This window comes from Miniopterus schreibersii (assembly GCF_964146895.1).
Source record: "Miniopterus schreibersii genome assembly, chromosome: 1".
NCBI classification, from domain to species: Eukaryota; Metazoa; Chordata; class Mammalia; order Chiroptera; family Miniopteridae; genus Miniopterus; species Miniopterus schreibersii.
In genome coordinates, this window is record NC_138101.1 from 125,000,422 (window position 1) to 125,024,064 (window position 23,643).

General features: G+C 39.9%; 1 protein-coding gene and 1 pseudogene across 2 annotated transcripts; one reads left to right on the plus strand and one right to left on the minus strand.

Moving 5' to 3' along the window:
* Window positions 1-415: 415 nt before the first annotated feature.
* On the plus strand, window positions 416-23,423 carry SPTSSA (serine palmitoyltransferase small subunit A). Its single transcript, XM_081122153.1, has 2 exons — window positions 416-649; window positions 22,296-23,423. The coding sequence occupies exons 1-2, from the start codon at window positions 433-435 to the stop codon at window positions 22,397-22,399; spliced, it is 321 nt and encodes a 106-aa protein (XP_080978279.1). The 5' UTR covers window positions 416-432; the 3' UTR covers window positions 22,400-23,423.
* On the minus strand, window positions 12,685-13,286 carry LOC308549493 (ubiquitin carboxyl-terminal hydrolase isozyme L5 pseudogene; annotated as a pseudogene). The gene has a single exon. The product of its transcript is annotated as a ubiquitin carboxyl-terminal hydrolase isozyme L5 pseudogene (transcript).
* Window positions 23,424-23,643: the final 220 nt, after the last annotated feature.

The window sequence follows — 23,643 nt, forward strand, 5'->3', positions numbered from 1 at the left end:
CGTGTCATTAGTACCTGTCTCCCCCGCTAGGTGGTAAATTGCACGGGGATGGGAACCTAATACGTGCCCATTCACCCTGCAATCCCCCTGCCAGTAGAATACCTGAGGCATCTCACATATGCCGCAAATACTTTCCAGGAGAGCGTTTCTGGGCCGGATGGGTGGACCCCGGCCCGCACCAACGCCCCGCCCACCAACGGCCCGGCGAGGCGGGGCGGACAGGACGGGGCGCGGCGCGCGCTCTCGCGCGGACTGTCCTCGGTTCGCGTGGGCGCGGCCGGGGCAGGGGAAGGGGAAGTGGGGTAGGGGAGTGAACGAAGCAAGGCGGGGCCTGGCCAATGACGGCTGGCCAGGCGGGGCTTGCGGCCGGCTACGGGGGCGCGCGCGGGGGATGGGCGTGCCCATGGGTGACGCGCCGGGGCGCGCAGGCCAATGGGCGCGGGGTGGCGGGCGGGCGGGCCTCCAGGCCGGGGGTTTAGGACACTAACCGGAGGCCTGCGGGACAGACCGACGTTGGACTGCAACGCAGGAAGCCGCACGGCGAGGATGGCGCTGGCGCGGGCCTGGAAGCAAATGTCCTGGTTCTACTACCAGTACCTGCTGGTCACGGCGCTCTACATGCTGGAGCCCTGGGAGCGGACTGTGTTCAGTATCCTGCCCAGGCATCGGGCGCGGGGCCGGGGTGGGGGCGCTGGGGCCTGGGCGGCATCCTCCGGGGCCCAGGGCCTGGAGTGCGTGGGCGCGGAGAGCGGAGAGGCGGCCCCGGGGAACCACGCGCACGGACTCGCGTCTCCACCGCGGGCGCGCGGGCGGAGGTCCTGGGGCCCAGGGCGGCGCTCCCGCGGTTGGGGCGGGGGTGGTGGGCGAGACCTCGAGATCCCAGGTCGCCTGAGTCCCTTGACCCAAGGTAGAAGCGTCTTTATAACTGGAAGAATCCCCTAGGGGGACGCCTCGCCCGGCGTGTCCTCGCCCGCACTTCAGCCGCGCCTGCCTTTGGTTCAGTCCACTGTTCCAGGGGGAGGCAGGGTCCGTGTGAGCGGAGAAAATCGCTCCGGGCTTGGACGCCTTTGACCTTTAACTGTCCCTGATTTAACTGGCTCCGGTCCTAATGAGAATGCTAACTAGTTTGCCAGCTTTTTAGTCAGGTTGTGAATTTGTGTTCCTGGCAGCCCAATACAGTTTTTGTAAGCAGTTTCTTATTGTGCCATTTCAGTCTTCAAGATGGGTAGTTTAAAAAGTGTGTTTTATGCATTCATTTGCTGTTTGCACAGTCCGTAGAAGTAGGGCCTGAAAAGGAATTCGTGGTTAGTTGTAGACAGTATTTGAAACTGCTTTGGTAGAGAGCTAATGCATACTTGTTAATGATTATTGAGGGTTTACTATGAGCCAAGCAATTGTGCTAAGCACTTTGCCTGTATCTTAACTCATCTAACTTTCCTAACCTCAATTAGTAACTCAAGCTTGTGAAGATAGGCTCCCTGAAGTCCGTGATGTCTGTCTCTCCATTTGTCTGTGTTGATATCCCTTGATACCATTCTTGCAGAAGAAACACTAATCATGAGATGTAACGTTGTTTAACCTGGGGGCCAATGTGAAACAAGTATTTTACGCAACATGCTTACTTCATGACAGGGTCTCTCCTTTTCAGTGAGCTTTAGTTTGGAGCAGCTTCAGAACAACTTTGCAGATGCAGAGTTGCATTCTGGTGGAGTGACTGAGGTGATTTCATCCCGAGCCCTGATAAGCATGTTTATTTGTATTGAACTAGCATAAGATAGTACTTAAAGCTGAGTCTTTGTTTCAACACTTTTGAGGAAGCTTAGCTAGATTACAAGGAAGTTTATTTTTATTACTGTTGGCATTTATTTCTAAAGATAAATAAGATCTTAAGAACCAGAATGCATATTTTGGATTTGATGTCTGAATGTAAGGTGTTCTCTGATTTACTTCACCATTTATTCGCAGCTGCAGTTTAGTCTCACTCTTAAGTTCTATAGGTTAGAGCTCATGAGGTCATCCTTGTGAAATGTATACTAAAATATGGAAGCACATACTATCTGATTCAAACTCATCTTAAGAGTGAATTTAAACAATGTTGTGCTAAATGGAAACTCTTTAAATCAGAAATTGAACGTACAACCCACTACAGAGCCTACTGCAGTTGTACCCCCTTATCTGTGGTTTTGCTCTTCGTGGTTTCAGTTACCCGTGGTCTACCATGGCTCAAAAATATTAAGTAGAAAATTTCAGAAATAAAGAATTCGTAAGTTCAAAATTGCTTGCTGTGATGAAATCTTGATTTGTTCTGCCTGGGATGTGAATTCATCCCTTTGTCTAGAGTATCTGTAGTGTATACACTACCTGCTACTTAGTAGCCGTTTGGTTAGGGGATATATATATATATATATAAAACTTATTACAGGATATTATAATTCTGTTATTATTCATTATTGTTAATCTCTGTGCCTAATTTATAAATTAAACTTTATCATAGGTATGTATATACAGGAAAAAGCAATATATGTAGGGTTTGGTACTATCAGCAGTTTCAGGGATCCACTGGGGGTCTTGGGAAGTATCCCCCTGGATTATGGGGAACTACTGTATAGATTTTACACTTAAAAGATTTTGTTGGCCTGTGGATAAATGCTACAGCATCACTGGTGTTATGGTTTTTCTGTATTATGTTGCAGTAGTAATAGTGTCCCATAAATCCCTAGGTGATGGTTTTTTTTGGGATGGAGAAGTAAATTATGAAATGAAACATAGTGCCTCTTTAGATTTTTGCCTTTGAAGCTTTTGACTTCTCATTGGATTATGTGACCAAGGTTACATTTTTTAAAGTACTAGTGAGAACTACAACCAACTAGCACCGGGTACTGTAGAATCCTATGATTTTAAACCTAACATTAAAAAAAAGTTATTTCAAAGTTCACATTATTAAATTAATCCAGGATAGAAATGCAATTCTTTGACATAAGCCAATCTTAAATTACTATTAGCTGTTGTATGTGTATTACTGTTTGTCAAATCAACTTCGAGAGTTATTTTGAAGTTAGGCATTTAATTATTTTATAGTTTGGAACATCAGTTTGAGATTGAACCCTCATTCTAGCTTGGAGGAAAGAACTAATGAGAAAGTTGGATTTTCCCCTGTACTTAATGGGGAGCCTTAATTACTGTGAAGTAGTTTGAATTTCATAAATTCATTAAGAATTAGTAAGCCTCACCCAGACCTATTTTGCAGCCAGTTACATGGTTTTAAAAATGCAGACATTTAAAAAACTTACATTGAACACAGTTATCACGGCTAGAAACCTAAAATTTAGTGTAAGAGAAATTTTGTTTGGCTGTCTGAAAAATGTCCTCTGAGTTAGGAGTCTTGGACAGAGGAAGATTCTAGAAGAAGGTAAATGCATTAGTTTACATTTCGTTGCTCTCATTTAATAATTTGAAGTTGTCCGTATTTTAGGGAAAACTGATAGCTATATCTGTTTCTGCACACTTTTTAGGGGGCATCTTTGAACATCTGAATTTGTTTATTCCTAAGTCAAATAGCTAAAAGTGAATTAATAGCTGTTGTAAATTGAAAGGGAAATCTCAATCGATAATGAGGGTTTTTGAAGTTATCTAAGTGAGGAAATTGTGATTAATAAAAAGTAAAATATTTTAAGGAAATGTATTTGTGTCAAGTCAGACACATTGTAAATAGTTCCTGAAACAATAACATTTATAAATTGGTTTTGTAAATCCTTCCATGCCAGGACCTGCATCCTAAATTTTCTCTTGTCTTCTGATAGCACATTTTAAATAATAATTAGCTTTTGGTTTGTCAGCCAGTATTTAAACTTTCTTCCCGTGCAGATGTGGTTTCTATCTTACAAAAAAATGCAATCCGACTCCTGCATTAAGACAGAAGGTAACAATAAAATGAATCATGTAAGTGCTAAGTAGTATTACAATGAATCCATCTCAGAGGGGACGTTTTTGACGTGTTTCAAAAGCCCCCTTTCTCTCTTGGCAGCCATCAGTGCAAAGGAAAAGGCCAGGTTTTGTAACCAAGACAGGTTTTGTAACCAGTGAGACACTCCCTGTAGTGCCTCATTGAATAACATTGTAACCATGCTGTTGAGGGCAGGTGGAAAAAATAAAAATACCTTGTTAAAATAATTTGATGCACAAGTAAAAGTCATTTTAGCTTTTTTTTTTTAAATTAAAAAATGGAGTTTTATTCTGTAACCACTGGGCTATATTTGCTATCTCTCTATGGCTTCTTGTATTTCCATGGCATTTTATACTTCTATTTATTTTAAACAAAATATGGGCAGTTTTGGGGTTATGTTAGGAATTAAATTCCCCCTGAAAAACAGGCCTTATTTCTTCAAGGGAAGAGTTTTTTAAATCACAGTACCGGGCACACAAATAATGCTCAGGAAACATTTGTTTATATCTTGATGTGTCATTTCAAAGCCATTGCGTAAATATTTGGGAATGGTAAAAGAGACCTGATTTTAAACCACTTTTAGAGTAGCTTTGAAGCTTGGCTGTTCCTAATGAACAGAATTCAGCTCTTGGAGAGAATTCAAATTTAAAGAAGTAGAAAATGCTATGATTGAAAGAACTTCCTTGATTTTTTTGGAGATGTTAAAAAATTTGCATTGCTCTGTCCACTTGTAAAAGGTATACGTTTGCTGAATTCTGTATTCCAAACATATCCTGTACCTTCTAATTGCTACATACTATTCTAGATAGTGGGACTATAACTGTGAGTAAAACAGATAAAAATATTTATTCTAATGCCGCTAGATAAATAATTAAAAAATATCGATGATTAGATTGTTAAAGCTGGTATGGAGAAAAAGAAAACAGAGAAGAGGCTGGAAGGTAAGGAAGACAGAGTGTTGTTCAGTTTTAGCTGGAGTGGTTGGGAAGGGGACATTTAGAAAGATTTAAGCAGAACAAGAATTCAGGGAAATGCGTGTTGCCAGCAGAAGGCACTGTAATATGAAGCCTCGAGGCACCAGCATGTGTGGTAGGTTTCAGGGATGCTGGGGGCCGCTGTGGCCGGGGCAGAGTGAAGCGGGTGTGAGTAGCAGGAGAGGAGGTCAGATCCCACAGGGCCTCCTAGGCATTGGAGTGAGACTTTTGGAGATAAAGTGAAGTGCCTCATGTTTTAAGTGGAGTCACTGAAATCCAGTAAGTTTTCTCGCTGACATTTTAACATTTAATAAACTAGAAAAATTAGACATAAGAATATACATTTCTTTTTTCCATGAAACTCAAAGTTCATTTTGAATGGGGAAAAAAAGCAACTTAGGAACTGTCTCCCCCCCCCCGCCCCCTATTTTTAATGTATTGAGTTGTTTAATAAGTTTCTAAGAAGATGAACTTTATTCTTTCAAGGAAATTAGAGCCAAGTTTCAGGAAAAATTCAAATTTACACATGTTCTTAGAATGATGCCTGTGTCTTTTTAGCTCAGGGAGCTGGGCAGCAAGTGCCGTGTGTGGGATGCAGGGCAGGAAGAGCGCCGTGGACTGGAGTGCTCAGAGCACTTTCAGGGAGGCGTTTCGAGTGTTCCTTGTTTTTCCCAGACTGGAAGAATGTGAGACTGGGGAACAGAGGTGTGCTGGGCTGGCGAGTACATCAGGCTGACAGGCTGGAGCAGGGACCCTTTAAGGCAGAATAGGTGGGAAGGAACATTGAAAAAGCAGGTTGGGGCCATTTACTAACTCAGCATACTTCTCTGAGTAACTTGGGCCAGAGGATGGCCTATGTGCTTGTGGTACATCAGTAAGAAAGTGAGACAAAGATCTCTGTCCTTGTGGAACTTTTATAGTAAGTGAATTATGTAGCATGTTAGGTGGTAAGCATTCCGGGAAAAAGAAAAGTAAGCCATGGGGGTAAGAAATATGCAGGTGGGATTGTGTTGCTGTTTTTATTTATTTATTTTATTTTATTTTTTTAAATGAATTTTACTTGTTTCTTTTTACTTTTTAAAAAATAAATCTTTATGGATTTCAGAGAGAGGAAAGGAGAGTGAGAGAGAGAGATGGAAACATCAATGATGAGAAAGTCATTGATCAAGCCCACAACCGGGCATGTGTCCTGACCGGGAATTGAATCCCGATCGTCTGGATCCCAGGTCGACGCTCAACCACTAAGCCACGCCCTGGCCAGGTTTGTGTTGTTGTTTTTAAAGAGGATACTAGGAGAGGCTTAATTGAGGAGTATTTGAGTAAAAACATAAAGGAGGTGAGGGAGTTAGCAGGGTAGAATCTGAGCGAAGAGAATAGCTGGCAGAGGGAACAGCCAGTGCAAAGTCCCTGAGTCCAGAGCCTGCCTGGCATATGTGAAGGCCGTTACTGAGGCAGGTATTGCTGGAGCTGAGTGAATGGGTGGGGGAGAGTAGTAGGTGGTTTTTATGTGCAAGGAGAGGGCCTTTGCACGTGTATGGACATACTGCTGGTTAAAGCATTGTGTGGCTTCCAAAAGTCAATATCTATTCTTGACAACTGAACCATAGTCATCACATCTCACCCAGGTCAGATTGTCAAGCATGGAGATACTAAATGTGTGCTAAATGAAGGCATGCCAGGTTATCGTGGACCATAGGAAAAGGGTCGCCTAATCATCGTATTTAAGGTAAACTTTCCTGAGGATGGCTCTCTCTCTTGATAAACTCTCTTTGCTGGAAAAACTCCTACCTGAAAGGAAGGAAGTTGAAGGGACTGATGAAATGGACTAGGAAGAGCTGGTGGGCTTTGATCCAAATCAAGAAAGATGGCACCATTCCAATGGAGAAGCATACGAGGATGATAAACATCATCCTAGGGGTGGTGGTCAGTGTCAGACCTCTAAATGGGGCCAGTGAATAAACTGCTGGCATTTTATGTGCAGATGTGAATGAGTGAAGGACTGTAATCAAAATATACTCACTACTTGCTATTGTTTTTATTTTGATATTCAACTATAGTAGTGTTTTAAAAGTTAAGTGAAGAATAAACTCAAGCCTGGCTGGCGTGGCTCAGTGGTTGAGCATCGACCCATGAACCAAGAGGTCACCTGTTCGATTCCCAGTCTGGGCACATGCCCGGGTTGTGGGCTCGATCCCCAGCAGGGGTGTGTGCAGGAGGCAGGCAGCCAATCGATGTTGATGTTTCTCTCTCAGCAATGTTTCTATTTCTCTCCCTCTCTCTTCCTCTCCCTCTAAAATCAGTGAACTCAAATATAAAAATAGAAAATGTACATATAGAATCCTAAAACTCTAAATGGACTTCCAGTAAAAATCAGCATGTGATTTGATAGTTAGATAAAATGTTTCATATCAGAGAGGGTGACTTCTAGAAAAATATTCTTAGCAAATAAGCTTTAATGCCTTTTAGAAAGAATTTCCTCAAGGTACTTTCAAACAAAACGTGATTTCAGAATAACCTTGACATAACCTGGACATTTTGCACAACCTTCAAACTTACGTAGAAAATGAGTTTCTTCTCAACAGTCTTCAGTATTTTGTTTGTATTTTATGCCATTTCCTTATTTATTAATTAATTAATTTATTATTATTTTTTTTAGTTGCCATTTTCTTTCATAGAAATGAACTCAGCTTTCCAGTACCTGGAAGAACTAAATGGGGAAAGCAGAGGTAGCAGTAATTGTGACTGGTAAATTAATACTTCGAATCCCCAGCCCAGTGGTATTCAGACTTTTTGTGTGGCCCCTAAGAGCACGTGCTGTGTATCCTCTCGCTCCTTTAGTTGACATCTGAAATCTTTCAGGAAGTTACAAAAGGATTTAATTTCTTGCTTTTTGTACATGTATTTTATTGTTACATATTTTTGTTAAAACCTTTAAAGTATAATTTTCTTACACAGTTCACAGAAAATGTTTATCATGTAACCTAATTGGCAAAGCCAGCCCTCATTGTGAGGACAAGTAGGCCAAGCCAGCTTTAATGCCTTCTTTTTAAATCTTCACCTGAGGATATGTTTATTGATTTTATAGAGAGGAATGAGGGGAGGGAGAGAGAGAGAGAAAGAGAAACATCAGTGTGGGAGAGAAACATTGATCCATTGCCTCCCACACGCACCCCGACCCAGGGATTGAACTCCTGACCCAGGTATGTGCCCTGACTGGGAATCGAACCTGCAGCCTTTTGGTGCAGGGGACAGTGCTTCAACCAACTAACTGAGCCACCCAGCCAGGGCCAAATCAGCCTTCATTTCTGTCCGGAAAAAGCTCAATGCTATTTTCTGTTCAAATAATTATGTAACACCTTAACTCCTGTCTAACTTGTTTTTAAGTAATGGTTAGTTTAAAATAATTTTTATTTATTTTTTATTTTCATAGCTATCTGACAGTTAGTGGTTAGTTCTCATCCACATTGATTATGTAAAGAATTATGAAAGTGGGGACAGGTAACCAACGTGTAGCGCTTGTTGGTGAATCGTTGTCACTATTAGGTTTTCCAGACAACCGCACTTGGATACGGTGTGGGACAGTCTTTGTTCCTTTGGCTCAGAAGGCTTTGTTGAGCCTGGTGTTAGTGGTATGTCTGGAGTTCACATGTCCTTTGTGGCAAATTTCTGACCTCTGAGGCGCGCTTCTGGACGCCCACTCCACGAGTGTGCTTGTGCATGTCGGTAGTGTATTCCCCTGTCACTGCCACACTGATGACAGGATGCCCTTCTTGCCACCCTCTGTTCTGCTTGGCTGTGGTTGGAAAGTGGCTCACTTCTGAATTCATATTATTAGATGGGTAGATAGGCGAGTCTTGGAGGTGTGCCAGGGGTTTGTTACTTGAATGAACTAAAGTACAACCTAAGTTAGTTATTATTCCTTTGTTTCCTGTCCCAGGCATTCTTTTATATCCTAGGGAAATGCATAATTGTAAGACGCAGGAAGTGAAGTGGGCGGAGTGAAGTTGTAAGGGGGGGTGGGAAGGAGAACCTGCAGGTCACAGCAGTTCTCAGATCCCCTTTAGGAGAGAGAACAGTGGAAGCTGGAGGTCTGTAAACTGATTCCCCTTGACTGATCCTATCCTGGAAAGCCTGGTACCCCAGGGCTTCTGGGCTTTCGTTTGAAGACTGCTCGAGTATGTTTGCGCTGCCTGGATATTTGGCTGGCTAAGTGGAGAATGTTAGCATATCCCTCATGTACACCTCTTAGGATATTAGAACTTTTCCTTTAGTAGCTTTCAGGAAAGGCGGACGATGAAGAAAACCACACAGGAGAACTAGGTGGTCTGTACAGGACAGGCGGAGAAAGTCATGGGGGGTTGATGGCAGTGGGCACAGGGCACACATAGATATTCTCTGGTGTTTCAGCAGGTGATACAGTGATTTGTCAGAAGAGGTGACTGTGGGTCCTGTCTCCACTGCTTCATATTCTTTTTTTTTAAAGTTTGTGAAAATAAAATTGGGATGTTTATTACTTTTTCGACTATCAGCAGTGAACATCACTAGAAACTGTACCTTTTTTTCCTTTTCAGATGATCTGCATTAAAATCATACTTTTCCAAAATAATTATATAGGAGATAAAATTCAGTTTTAAAAATCCTTAAAAATATTTAGATATTAAAGGCAGAAATACTGATTTTCTCCCCATTAATGATAAGAAGAAACAGCAATTCAGTTTAATCAAGATCTGACATTTATACATTTAAAGCATTTAATTGCGTTAAAAGATCAAAGGATTAATGATAACCAATACAGGTAGAGAATATCATTGGTGCATTTTCTAGGTTCATTACGGTAGTCATATATCCAGGGAATCAACAGAAGTTCTCAGATCCAGTGTCAAATAATGGAATTTGGGCAAGCACTCTTATTAATTAATTAATTAATTAAATATTTTTATTGAATTTACTGGAGTGACATTGGTTAATAAAATTATATAGGTTTCAGGTGCACAATTTTATAATATATCATCTGTATAGTGTATTGTGTGTTCACTACCCAAGTCAAGTCTCCTTCCATCATCATTTATTTCTGCTTTACCTTCTTCTGTCTCTCCCAAGCCCCCTTTCCCTCTGGTAATGTATGTGTCTATGAAGTGGTGTTTTTTTTTGTTGTTGATTTTTTCTAGAACAATTGAATATATTTGTTAATTTATTGTATCATGATACACAAACCACATGCACATTGGCAGGTTACCAAAAGTCAGAGTGAAATAAAATAAACAACCCTAAATTTAAATTAGCTTTAATTTCACTTGTTATATACTTTAGGGTCCAGTGGGTGTATACTTGAATATTTTTTAAAATTTATTTTAAAATCATTTTTATTTTCAATTATAGTTGACATACATCATTATATTACTTTCAGTTGTCCACCCCAGTGATTAGACGTTACATAACTTACTAAGTGATCATTCCGATCAATCTTGTGCACATCTGACACCACACATAGTTACTAGAATATTATTGACTATATTCCCTATGCTGTACTTTACATCCCCATGACTATTCTGTAGCAACCAATTTGTATTTCTTAATCCTTTATCTTTTTCACCCACCCTCCAACCCCCCTCCCATCTGGCAACCGTCAAAATGTTCTCTGTATCTATATGAGTCTGTTTCTGTTCTGCTTGTTTGTTTATTTATTTGGTTCAGTTGTTGGTAGATGCGTATTTATTGTCATTTTATTGTTCAAATTTTTAAATTTTTCCCCCCTTCCTCTTAAAGAACACCCTTTAATATTTCATGTGCTTCTGATTTGGTGGTGATGAACTCCTTTAGCTTTTTCTTGCCTGGGAAGCTCTTTATTTGTCTTTCAACTCTAAATAATAGCTTTGCTGGGTATAGTAATCTTGGTTGTAGGTCCTTGCTTTTCATTACTTTGAATATTTCTTGCCAATCCCTCTGGTCTGCAAAGTTTCTGTTGAGAGATCAGCTGGCAGTCTTATGGGAGCTCTCTTGTAGGTAGCTAACTGCTTTTCTCTTGCTACTTTTCAGATTATCTCTTTGTCTTTAACCTTTTGCATTTTAATTATGATGTGTCTTGGTGTGGGCCTCTTTGGGTAGTTTTTTTCTTTCTTTCTTAATCCCTTCACCTTTTCCACTTAATCCCCAAACCCCCTCCCCTCTGACAGCTCTCAGTCTGTTCTTTGTATCTGTGAGTCTGTTTCTACTTTGTTAGTTTATTTTGTTTCTTAGATTCCACATATAAGTGAAATCATATGGAACTTTCTCTGACTGGCTTATTTCACTTAGCATAATACTCTCCAGGCCCATCCATACTGTTGCAAAAGGTAAGATTTCCTTTTTTTATGGCTGGGTAGTATTCCATTGCGTAAATGTACCATAGCTTTTTAATATAGTCATCTATTGATGAGCACTTGGGTTGCTTCACAACCTTGCCTATTGTAAATAATGCTGCAATGAATATAGGGTTGCATATGTTCTTTTGAATTAGTGTTTTAGGTTTCCTTATATGTATTCCCAGAATGAATCACTGGGTCATAAGACAGTTCCATTTTTAATTTTTTAATATATATTTTTATTGATTTCAGAGAGAGGAAGGGAGAGGAGAGATAGAAACATCAATGATGAGAAAGCTGTTGATCAGCTGCCTCTTGCACGCCCCCTACTGGGGATCGAGCCTGAAACCCAGGCATGTGCCCTGACTGGGAATTGAACCATGACCTCCTGGTTCATAGGTTGACACTCAACCACTGAGCCATGTGGGCCGGGCTATTTTTAATTTTTGAGGTAACTCCGTACTGCTTTCCATAGTGGCTGCACTAATCTGCATTCCCACCAACAGTGCATGAGGGTTGCCTTTTCTCTGCATCCTCACCAGCACTTGCTTGTTGATTTATTGACGGTAGCCATTCTAGCAGGCGTGAGGTGATATCTCATTGTGGTTTTAATTTGCATCTCTCTGATTATTAGTGACATTTAGCATCTTTTCATATGTCTGGTGGCCATCTGTATGCCCTCTTTGGAGAAGTATCTATTCAGGTCCTTTGCCCATTTTTTAATTGGATTGTTTGTGTTTTTGATGTTGAGTTGTATGAGTTCCATTTAAATTTTGGATATTAAGCCCTTATCAGATGTATCATTGGTGAAACTGTTCTATTCAGTGAGTTGTCTTTTCATTTTGTTGATGGTTTCCTTTGCTATGCAGAACCTTTTTAGTTTGACGTAGTCCCATTTGTTTTGTTTTTGTTTCCTTTGCCTAAGGAAATAGATCAGAAAAAATATAGCTACAATAAATGTCTGAGATTTTACTGCCTATCTTTTGTTCTAGGATTTTAATGGTTTCAAGTCTTACATTTAAGTTTTTAATCCATTTTGAGTTTATTCTTGCGTATGGTGTAAGAAGGTGGCCTAGTTTCAGATATTTTGCATGTATCTGTCCAATTTTCTCAACACCACTTATTGAATAGACTATCTTTACTCCACTGAATTCCCCGCCCCCCACTGTATGTTCTTGGGCAAGCACTCTTGACATTGCTTTTATTTAATAGGCACTACATGCACATGATGCAAATTAGGAAACGTTTATGAATCCATGCATTATAGACAGGACAGACTGGTGCTATTGCCAAACGTTCACTGAGCCAATTAGGATGTTGCTCAAAGTTTTTTATAATGGTTTTAATGAATATAAAAACCATCTTAATGGTTTTCATGAATATAAATGCAGAAGCAGAAATGTGTACACATCTCAAAGCATCATCTTCATTTGGTCTCCTGTGCTTTCTTTGCATTCTGTTTTTGTTTTGCCGTTTCTCCTAGTGATATTAACTGCTGATGTTCTCTGCTAAAGTCTTCAACAATTCCATAGTGAAAGGCAGGTAATTATGCTTCCTTCTGTTGTTTTCAATCTTACGTCTTTTTAATTTCTGTACTTCTTCAATAAGCATCTGATTTTAGGCAACCTCTGACTGAATAGCACTTAAGATATTACCCTGATCTGTATCCAGGGGTTCCTCAGCAAGTTGTCTTGGTAACTCTGCTATCTTCTGTTCATGTATCATTTTTCTGTCAGACACAATGGCTGTTAACTGGAATTTCACTTTACTGTACTTTTGTACCCTTTTTTCTATGACTGGCCTCATGCTGCTGATCCAGCCATCTTGATTGCACACACCTAAATCAGTTGGTCCTTCTCTTAATCCGTCTAAATCATAGTGTCTTCCATTAACGGGAACATAACTGACAAAGTGAAAAGCATCTTCTTTTGTTGATGTCTTTGCATCAAATTGAAACCTTTGTTGTCTGGCGAAGCTGTTGTGTACTTGTCCCGTCACATCTGAATTGCTCAGAGCTAAATTTTTCATAGCTGCATCAAAACTTTGTGAGAATTCTTTAAGGTCTGATAATGCCTTTCCTAAGTGGACGTCTTGATGAGCACAGTTCAATAACACACTCTGGCTTGAGTAGCACAGCATTATTACCTGCTTGGCAAAAAATATCATGTCATGCCTGGAGTCCTGAACCACCGAGCCTGCTGGTTCTTCTTCTGGCTGCCACTTGAAAAGAAAAAACCCATGAGCAGGCTTTAATTTTTCAAAATTTCAGGCTCTAAATTCCATGTTTCTTCTACCTGGGCTCCTCGGCAACCAAATCCTTTAATGAGCTCGGTGAAGACCCTGGGGTCACTTTCATGAGGCATCACTCCCTGGCCTGGTACGTCTCTGCTGGCCACACACCATGTGGCTCCACCTTGGACTCCACCCCCCTGCAGCTGCTGAGCTCTGCTTCATATTCTTAAAGACTTTGTGACCCCGTCCCCCACGCCCCACCACCCACCTCCCACCCCCACTTCCTGGCTTTGGGTGTTGTAACATTTATGGTACCTAGGAGCAAAGACAACCTAAAATTGTTTTGATTAAAAAAACACAACAAACCCAATGCTCAAATTTAGTAATTAAATTATATGTTCCAGAAGATCTACTTAATATCGTATAGTGTATACTATGTTATAGTTTCATGAATTGGAATGCTTAAAAAGTAGTAGCTATGGAATGAGAGAAAGATAGTATTTATGATCAATAGTTATGAAAAGTAGAATTGCTTCCATCACAGAAATTTCAGCCATCATGTCTTATATGTGTTCCTGAAAAATCCCCAAATAACAGGGTTTATGGTACAATAGCATTGGAGCAGACCACTCAAAGTCTATTCCACTTCATAAGCAGGCTCTAACAAAAACAATAATTGGCATCTTGGGGGATAACTTGGATAGCCTGGGCAGGCAGGCTGGAAGCTGGCCCACAGGACTTTAGACATGCCTGGGCAGGGCTGACTGAAAATGCTGAAGTAATGCAGACGGCGTGCACCGCCATTGCGGAGATGCAGAGGGCGGTGCACCCTCCGCCAGGAGGCCCTGTGCGAGCCCGGAGGTGTACCCTGCTGGAGAGGGGGCCCAGGTGCAGGGGCTAATTTTTAAGTGTCTTAAAACGGAGCTAAAAGGACTCCTGCCTGTGCGGCAGCTGAGCTGAGGGATGTTTCTTGCTAAAGGTTGTAATTCTTTTCCCTTGACTGCTTTCACTTAGGGGTCTGATTGGTTTTCACCAAATAGCCTATGGTACTTCTTTGCCAAATGCTTTATTTTTATTTTCAGTAGGATGGCTCCTTAAAATAAATTCGATTTATTAAAACTTTTGAGTATTTCTAAGCATAGAAATAGTATTTTAGAATTGATTTTAAAAAAGGAGTTTGACTAATAGATGATAGGATTGTTTTATATGCCATTTTAGCTATGCTTTTTGATGTGACCAGTGCAATCAGAGACTTAAAGCATTGAAATTATTTAGATTAATGAAGAGATAAGTCATACCCACTGGGACAAGATCCCTGGCCTTTTCCCAGTGAGAAACTATTTTTGATTTCTCCAAAGTCTTGTGAATAGGTTACTAAGGTAGGCAGTGATAATGCAGAGCTCCTAGTTGGGACAAGAAATGTTAGTTACTGTGATCTTCCTTCTGATTACTCTACTTATTTTTAAAGCATTTTCTCTCTTTGTTATTGTTTGTTTGTTTGTTTTTGGTTGTTGCTGGAAAAGGGTTGGGGAAGACCCTTCTATGGGCAAAAATTTTGTATATTTTCCTATCTGGAAACTTACCAGCTCCTGATTAGTTGGTGATCCCTGTTAAAGACACAGCAAACAACATTCAGATACATGGTTTCTAATTGCTTTTAAATCCATTGAACCCATAAAATATTTATGTTATGTCAAGGTTATTAGTAACCTCTGATTGTTCATTCAGCTTCTGAACAAATTTATCTTTAGCACCTGCGCACGTCCTGGCACATTACCTGCTCAGTTCTTGAATGATTTATGAAGTGCCTGCTGCATCTAGCAGTGCACTACAGGTGGAAGCAAAGGATGGGCCGAGCTGAGGTGCTCTCCCTCTCAAGCACTTAAAATTCATTTGTAGAGAGTTATAAACACACAAAACAGAAAATCCTATTTTTTAGTTTTTGAGGTCTTTTGTTTTAATCTAGATTTCACTAACTTTATTGTATATTTCTTGAATCATGTAGGCCCCTCTAGAATATAGATCTGATTAATTTGTGTACAGCTACTGAAACTTATACAAACAGCAAGAAATTGGCAAATAGAAGGATTACTCTATCACTTTGTATATTCCAATATATGTGTGTTAGATAACACTGATTATTTTCCTATTTTCTCTGTGTGTGTGACAAAATTACATGAAAGATGATTGAGGGGTGGTGTGTAAATGCCTGCTCCAAGCAAGTGGGATCCTAAAATATTAATGAAGGAAGCAGCCTCATTTTATGGAGAAGCAGCTCGGATCTAGAGTGGTTGTGATGTCCCAGGATTGTACTATAAATTAATTACAAATTCATAGCAGGGTGACTTTGGGCAGTTCCCACATATTGGCTTGAGTCATGATGTTAAATGCCCAACCCCTCAAATAATAGTTTTAATAAGGATTATATTTTCTTTTGTTGCAGAATAGATATGATTCCAGATTCTCACATCAACTCCATTTTGTAGATAAGGTGACTGGTGATGGAGAGTTTTTGACACACGCAGGGATTGGCAGAGTCACAACTCAAACCTAGGTTGCCTTCAGCTCCATGGTGTTCCCAGTAACCATGTACTTTGCAGTGTGTCAAGGACATTTTAAACTTTGAGAGGTGTGCTAAAGAATGCGATGAATTAAGAAATCCTCTCAAGTATCAGATAGCAAATTATAGCTGGTACACTCTAAATGGTGTAGCTCTGTTTGTGAGAACACTTCTAAGGAGGTGAACATCACATATTCCCTAACCTTGCAAATGTCACAGTACAACCAGTGCCTAAGAGTGTCAGTAAAACTACCATTTTAAATGGTGCCAAGCGTAATCTCAGGGACTATTCAACTCAGTACAGTGGAACTATGTCCACTACATGGCTTAAATTGCATTTGTAGAAAGCGGCTTATAAAAGATGCCTTCTTTTTGCATTCTTTTTAAGGCTAGTAGAAGTTCCTCATGGTTCTATTGTCTACTTGTTCACTTAGTGTGAATGTCACTGTTAAGTCAGTTTAAAATACTGTCTTATGGTTGAAAGCTTTAAGATCATTTGGAGGAATAATTTTGAAATTTAATTGCATAGAAAACTCACTTTTAGAAGCTTATTTAATTAGAGATGGGATCAGGATATAGAAACATTTTGGGGGGGCAAAGGATAAAAGTTAAATTTAGTGAGTAGCTCTGGGTGAAAGGTGAGGTTAAGTTTTATATTTTTTTGAGCTGCTTATAAATTGGCATTTGCATCTAGGTTCAATTGACTTTTGATAATTTTTTGTTTATCTTGGCCTGAGTTGAGAATTGTTTATTTTATTTCTGGGAGCTAAGACTAGACTTTCTGTTTATTTCCTAGTAACAGATTATATCTGGTGATACCTAACCCAGATTTTGTAAAGGAGGAAGATCTTTCACACAAAAGTTTTTTAGTCTAGTACTATTTGTAGTTCTATTTTCCTTTACAGTTCTTACTAGAAAAAAGTTACTGTCCCTGCCAGCATGGCTCAGTGGTTGAGCATTGACCTAGGATCCAGGAGATTGTGGTTCGATTCCTGGTCAGAGCACATGCTGGGGTTGCGGGCTCGATCCCCAGTAGGGGGCGTGCAGGAGGCAGCCGATCAACTACTCATCATTGATGTTTCTCTCTGTCTCTCTCTCTGTCTCTCTCTGTCTCTCTCTCTCTCTGTCTCTCCTTCTCCTTTCCTCTCTCTGAAATCAATAAAGATCTATTTAAAAAAATAAAATAAAAAAAGTTGCTATTTAAGGCTCAAAACCCCCACAAAATAGAATATAGTGAATGTGCATGTACTACCAACTAGGTGAAGGAAAACATTCCTGATACATCTGAAGCCCCCTTAATGCCCCTTTTCTGTTGCTTCTCCTTTCTTCTTCCTCCCTTTAACCCCACCATGTAACCGCTCTTCCAAATTTAGCATATATAATTGCCATTTATTTCTTGTTACTTTTATTCCACATGTACATATCACAACATAATGCTATATAAAGTCATGAACTTTAGTATCTTTTATTTTAATCAGCCAAAACCATATTTTAAGTTTGATAAGTTCTTGTTTCACTTAGGAAAACATCATGATTTCACATCCATATAAAATTTAAAAGTTAGGCAATTTAGTGTTCGCAAAATCGAACTTAATTTTCAGATTCTTGTCTTATAGGGGCATAACCTCTGTTAAGCTAATTTATGCCCATGCCTTGCATGTTTCTTAACTAATAGTCTCCATACTAAATTGGAGAATTATAGTGCCATAAAGAGTATATGATATAATCAATCAAATAGCTGTTTTTAATAATCACTTCTTATTTGAATTGAATTTGAGCCAGTGACCTGAAGATTATTACTACACCATTTCATTTGCTCTGTGTATACTTTCATAAGACTTACATAAAAGCTGTCAAAAAACAACCGAGAAAGCATTTTAAAAGTACAGTATTGCCTGGAAATGGATTTTGTTTTTCTCCTTCGTGGTCGCTGTAAAGTTGGTCAGTAACATAATGTGCGGGCTATGTAGGGAGTACCACAGTGAATCGACAGTCACATGGTGTTTCTTTTTTTTCTTTTTTAAAAACATATCTTTATTGATTTCAGAAAGAGGAAAGGAGAGGGAGAGAGAGAGAAACGTCAATGATGAGAGAGTCATTGATAGGCGCCTCCTGCACTCCCCGCACTGGGGATCGAGCCTGCAACCCGGGCATGTGCCCTGACCGGGAATCGAACCCCGATCGCCTGGATCCAAGATTGATGCTCAACCTCTGAGCCACGCCTGGCTGGGCACATAGTGTTTCTTGAGCGAGTCCTTTATTCACCAGGTATTTGTTGAGTATGTGTTACGTTGCGGGAGATACGAAAATAAGACATTGTTCCTGAGTTCAAGGAGTTGATCATCCGGATGAGATAAATATATCTACAAATAGGTAATGTCAGGTGATAAGTGCTGTGCTATGTGAGCAGTAGGCAGTAATTCTGCCAAGATAAGAATGGGATAGGAATGGGAAAAATATGAGTGCCAGGGAAGGCCTTATAGAAGAGGAGGTAACTGAGCTCTAAGGAGGATTAGGTTTTATGAGGAGCAATATGTATGAAGGTTATAGTAGCGGTTTTCAAGTTGTGTGCTGCAAGAATTTTTAAGACATGCAATACCCGACTATTTAGTTAGGGTAATCTCTTTTCCTGTTGACTGTCAAATAAAAAATGACAGCCGCCAACATAACAATAGCCATCCAGTGCGAATGAGTCCAAATTATACCCATTTTTTTTTTGTCAGGTTGGCAAAAATATATATTTTTTGATGTACTGCAGAATTTTAGTAATTAGTTTGTGTGTGCCATGAGATGAAAAAGGTTAAAATCACTGTCTTATAGTATAGTGGTTAAGAACACAGAGTTTTGGAGTTCAACTGACTTGGTTTGGAACTGGCTCCACTGCTCTGATGTTGGGGATGCTACTTGAACATGCTGAGATGCCTGCCTGCTGGGCACGCACTAGATATTCACAAATGAAGGCTGCTGCTGCTGCTACTATTCTTTTTTTTATTTTTAAAATTTATTGATTTTTAGAGAGGAGGGGAGAGAAACATTGATTTGTTGTCCCATTTATTTATGTGTTCGTGGGTTGCTTCTTGTATGTGTCCTGACTGGGGAGCGAACCCACAACCTTGATGTATAAGGACAATGCTCTAACCAACTGAGCTATCTGCCCAGGGAACTACTATTATTCTTATGTTATTATTAAGCCACATTAAAAGGTAGAGCAGTATGAAAGTAAGGAATATTGTCTCCTAAGGCTCATGTAATATGGCTGCCCGCTGGATGATGTTTTTTGGAATGATTTGGAGTGTTGGGAGGTACAAAGGAAAAGTATCGTAATGCTCTTGGTCCCTCTCAATTCCTGTTTGCTTCTGTGGACTCCAACCTAAGACAGGTAGTTTGGACTAGATGGGAAAGGTCCTTGTATGCTTGGCTTAGAATTTCAAGTGCTGTCCTGTGGGCACTGGGAAACCTAATGCATTTTAAAAGGATCACTGTAGTAAAAGCCTCAATCATTTATCATTGATTAGGATCAGGGTTGGGAAGAACTGAGAAGTTAAATAATTTGAATGTGGGGTGAAGGAATCAAAGAAGTTTGTAGATTGGATGTCTGGGCAAATAGTTAATAATTATATCAAATAGTTTATCTCAAGTAATTATATCAACTATTTTCAAGTAGTTGAAAATAATAGGAAGAGGTCATTTTGGAGAAAATAAGTTCAGTTTTGGTTCTGTTGAATTCAAAGTCCCTTATGGAATGTCATAGATAGAAATGTTCAGTAAACTGTAGGAAATATTTGTCTGCAGTATGGAAGATGGGGTCAGGTCAACAACATGAAGGTGATTGGTTAAGTTATAAGAGCATATAGGGCCCTGGCCAGTGTGGGGAAGTGGATAGAGTGTCGGCCTGCGCACCAAAGGGTCACGGGTTTGATTCCCGGTACCTGGGTTGCAGGTTCAATCCCCAGTCCCAGTCAGGGCATGTATTTCTCTCACATTGATGTTTCTCTCTGTCTCTCCCCCTCCCTCTCCTCCTCCCTCTCCCCCTCCCTCCCTCCCTCCCTCTTAAAAAAAAAAAAAAAAAAAAGGATAGGACCCAAGACAAAATATTTGGAACTCTATTTTTGTTATTTAGAATGCTTCAGCTGTAAGTAACTAAGAAAATCTAACTCAGACTGGTTTAAGAGTGAAGGGAATTTATTGGCTTATATATTAGAAAATCCAGTGGTAGGGTGGGTTCCAGGGTGGTTTCATCAGAGTTCTGGCTCCATTTTTCTGTGATTATTTTTGTTCTACCACCTTCATGAGTCAGCTTTGTTCTGAGTCTTGCTTTCCTCCTGGAGGCAGAGTGACATCAGTGATTCCAGGAATCCATCAGCAAATTGCATGTTCTAGGCAGAGCGAGGACCCGCCTTCCTGAACTCCAGGCAGAAGTCCTAAGCTTTGAGCTGGTTCATCAGTTTTGGGGGCCGGCATTGTTACAAAGAAAAGGGTTTACTGATTGGTTAAGGTATCAGTTAGGACTTACCCCTGGAAGTGGGACAGGGCTAGGCACACCCAGAGAGCATGGCTGGTGTACTAGGAGACGGGAGGAGTGGGTGTGGGAGAGAAAAGCACAAAATTCACAAAAGGGACAGACGGGGGAAAGAGCCAGTGAAACAAAAGTGGTGAGAAAGATGGGAGGAGAGCCCTAGAGAGTACCTCAGCCCAGGGTGGAAAGAGGGAGAACTGAAATAATGTCAATTCAGATAGCCATTGGACTTGGTAGGAGGTCATTGGTGACCTGATAGCAGTGTGTATAGCCTGGAGGGGTAAAAGTCACACAGTTGTGTGTGTGATGAGCAATGAATGATATGGAAGCAGCAAGTATGTACTTTTTTAAAAAAAGAAATGGAGTGGTAAATAGAAGGTGGTAGTTTAAGGAAGAACTGGATTGAGAAAGGCTAAAAAGGAAGCTTAAAAAATGATTATGGGAGACTTTTTACCCATGCTTGCTGGAGGAGGGGAATGAATTTAGAATTGGACTCAGATCGCTTGTTTGCTCTCCGGCTCTAAAGACAGCTTCTTGTAAGGCCCTGGACAAGTCACTCAGTGTTTTGTCAGCCTCTGCGGAGTAATAGTCATAATAAACATTTCACAGGAACTCTGAAAGATAATGTGTAAAAGAGGTTTGCCATCTAAACTGTTATATAAATATTAGTTGGTAGTAAGCACATTGTTTATATAAACCCTATCTTCTCATAAAAGATTGTAAGGTATTGTAGAACTAGTAGTATGTAGAGCTGAAAGGTGTGAATCGGGGGTGGGGGGGAGAAAGAGAATATGAATGAACGAGTAAAACACGGTCCCAGTTCAGAAGCTGTTATTCCTCTTAGCATGGCCATGTGACTCTGCAAAATGAAAAGCTCTTAGGTTTTACTTAATTTTGTTAGGGCCCTTTGTCGATTTGCATATATACAGTTTCAGTTCCCTTTGGAATGAGAAGAAGGAACACTGTACAGAATGTTTATTGTTTAGGTTGTCAAAATGACTTTTATCTGATGTTGTTGCAAAGTTTGGTGATAGTGCTAAATGTTTAATAGTGGCAGGTGCCGTCAGTTTATATGTCACTGGTGTATGATTGATTTGAGCTTTGACTCCAAAGCCAATGCTTTTAGCCACATTCTAGTCTAAATCTAAAAGGGCTTGGATCATACATTCTTATTACTTATTCAAGTTGGTAGACCTTGTACAGTCATTAAATAGTTTTATTTCTACACATTTCTGTTTCTCAGGTTGAACGGTGTCACTTTCTATGCATAATTTTAAGCTGTCTGATGCTTTGAAGTATAATAGGGAGACTGGGAGTAACTACCCTGTAAGGTGATGGTGAAGGTAAAGTGAGTTTAAAAAATCTTAATATTAACGGCTATAGTTATTCTTTTTTTTTTTTTTAAAAATATATCTTTATTGATTTCAGAGAGAGGAAAGGAGAGGGAGAGGGAGATAGAAACATCAGTGATAGAGTCATTGATCGAGCCCGCAACCCGGGCATGTGCCCTGACCGGGAATCGAACCCCGATCGCCTGGATCCCAGGTCGATGCTCAACCGCGGAGCCACGCCCGGCCGGGCCAGTTATTAGTTCTTTATAAATACTTAATATATATGAGAAAGCATCAAATGAATGGGTACTTGAACATAAAACATTTGTTGAAAAAATGTTGGGATTTAGTTTTGAATAAATTCAGAAAAATAGTAAGTTTCCTTAACTGCAACTCAGATTCCATGCTGGTGTCCGTCGTGGGGATGGCGCTGTACACGGGCTACGTCTTCATGCCTCAGCACATCATGGCCATACTGCACTACTTTGAAATCGTGCAGTGACCAAGACGTGACCGGAATCAGGGAAGGGCTGCCCTCTGAAGCTGGAATGAGACTTCATCGGATGTCATAAGAAGCTCTACTAGATGTCAACGTAACCAACCCTATGGATATAAAGACTAAAATTCATGAGCAGGACAGGAAAATAATCCTGACTCATGCGTCGTGTTCTTTATTTTTAATTTTAAAAGAGGCTCTTGTATAGTAGTTTTTGTCTATTTTAACATTGTAGCCATTTGTACTTTGATATCAGTATTTTCTTAACCTTTGTGACTGTTTGACTTTTACCCTGTGAAAGCTTTTCTTAATGTAACTTTGAGTATATTTTAATTGCCTTCTATTTCTAAAACCCAGAGTCATTAGTTGGGCTTTACTGTTCTTGCTATTGTATGGCATATACATCTGCCTGGATATATTTCTACTCTTGACCAAAGTTTTATAAGAACTGGGGCAGGGGGATGGGGAGGGAGGATATTTTATTGAGAACTATTTACAAAAGACTTACCTGTAAGTTTGAACTCAGAAGTACAGTGTTAGCTCTCTAGACTCTAACAGCTTCTGCTTTAAAACGATTAAAGTGTTTCTTAACAGTGAAAAAGGAAGCTCTTACTAAAGTTACAAATAAGGAACATTTCACCTTTTAAATATTTAATTCTTATTTGGACTCATTTCCAGAAAACTTTGGTGATGATTCTTGTGACAACAGCTGGTTAAGGAGCATTCTTGTGTAATGCTTATATGCCATGGAATTTTTAATAGAAAGTAAATCAGTTCCCTCTGAGGGTCATGATTAACAATGTACTTCCTTAAGTTTAATTTCCCGATTGTAATGGGTGCTGCATACGCATTTGAACATTGCAACAAAATGTGACGAGATGAATTGTTAAAAGCTGTAGCAAAGAGAAATGTAAACTCGGCTAAAATCCTTTCTTTCACTCTTTGTATTGTTTTTCTTAAAGATTTTTATTCCTTCAATGTAAAATGACTAATTTTTTGATGTAAACTCATTAAATTCAAAGAAAAATCAGCTGCGGTAGCAGTATATTTTTTCCTCAGTGGTTAAGTATTGATCTAGTATTTATATTTCTGAACTGATTGCTGTGGACATATAAGCAGAAAGTAGATCTTAACATGTCTCTCAACATAAAAGTATTGCTAATTAAAAAAATTATACACATTATATTTTAGTATGCTTTCCATAATGTTTTGCTATTTTTTTAAAAACATCAGTATTTCTGGTCCTAAAT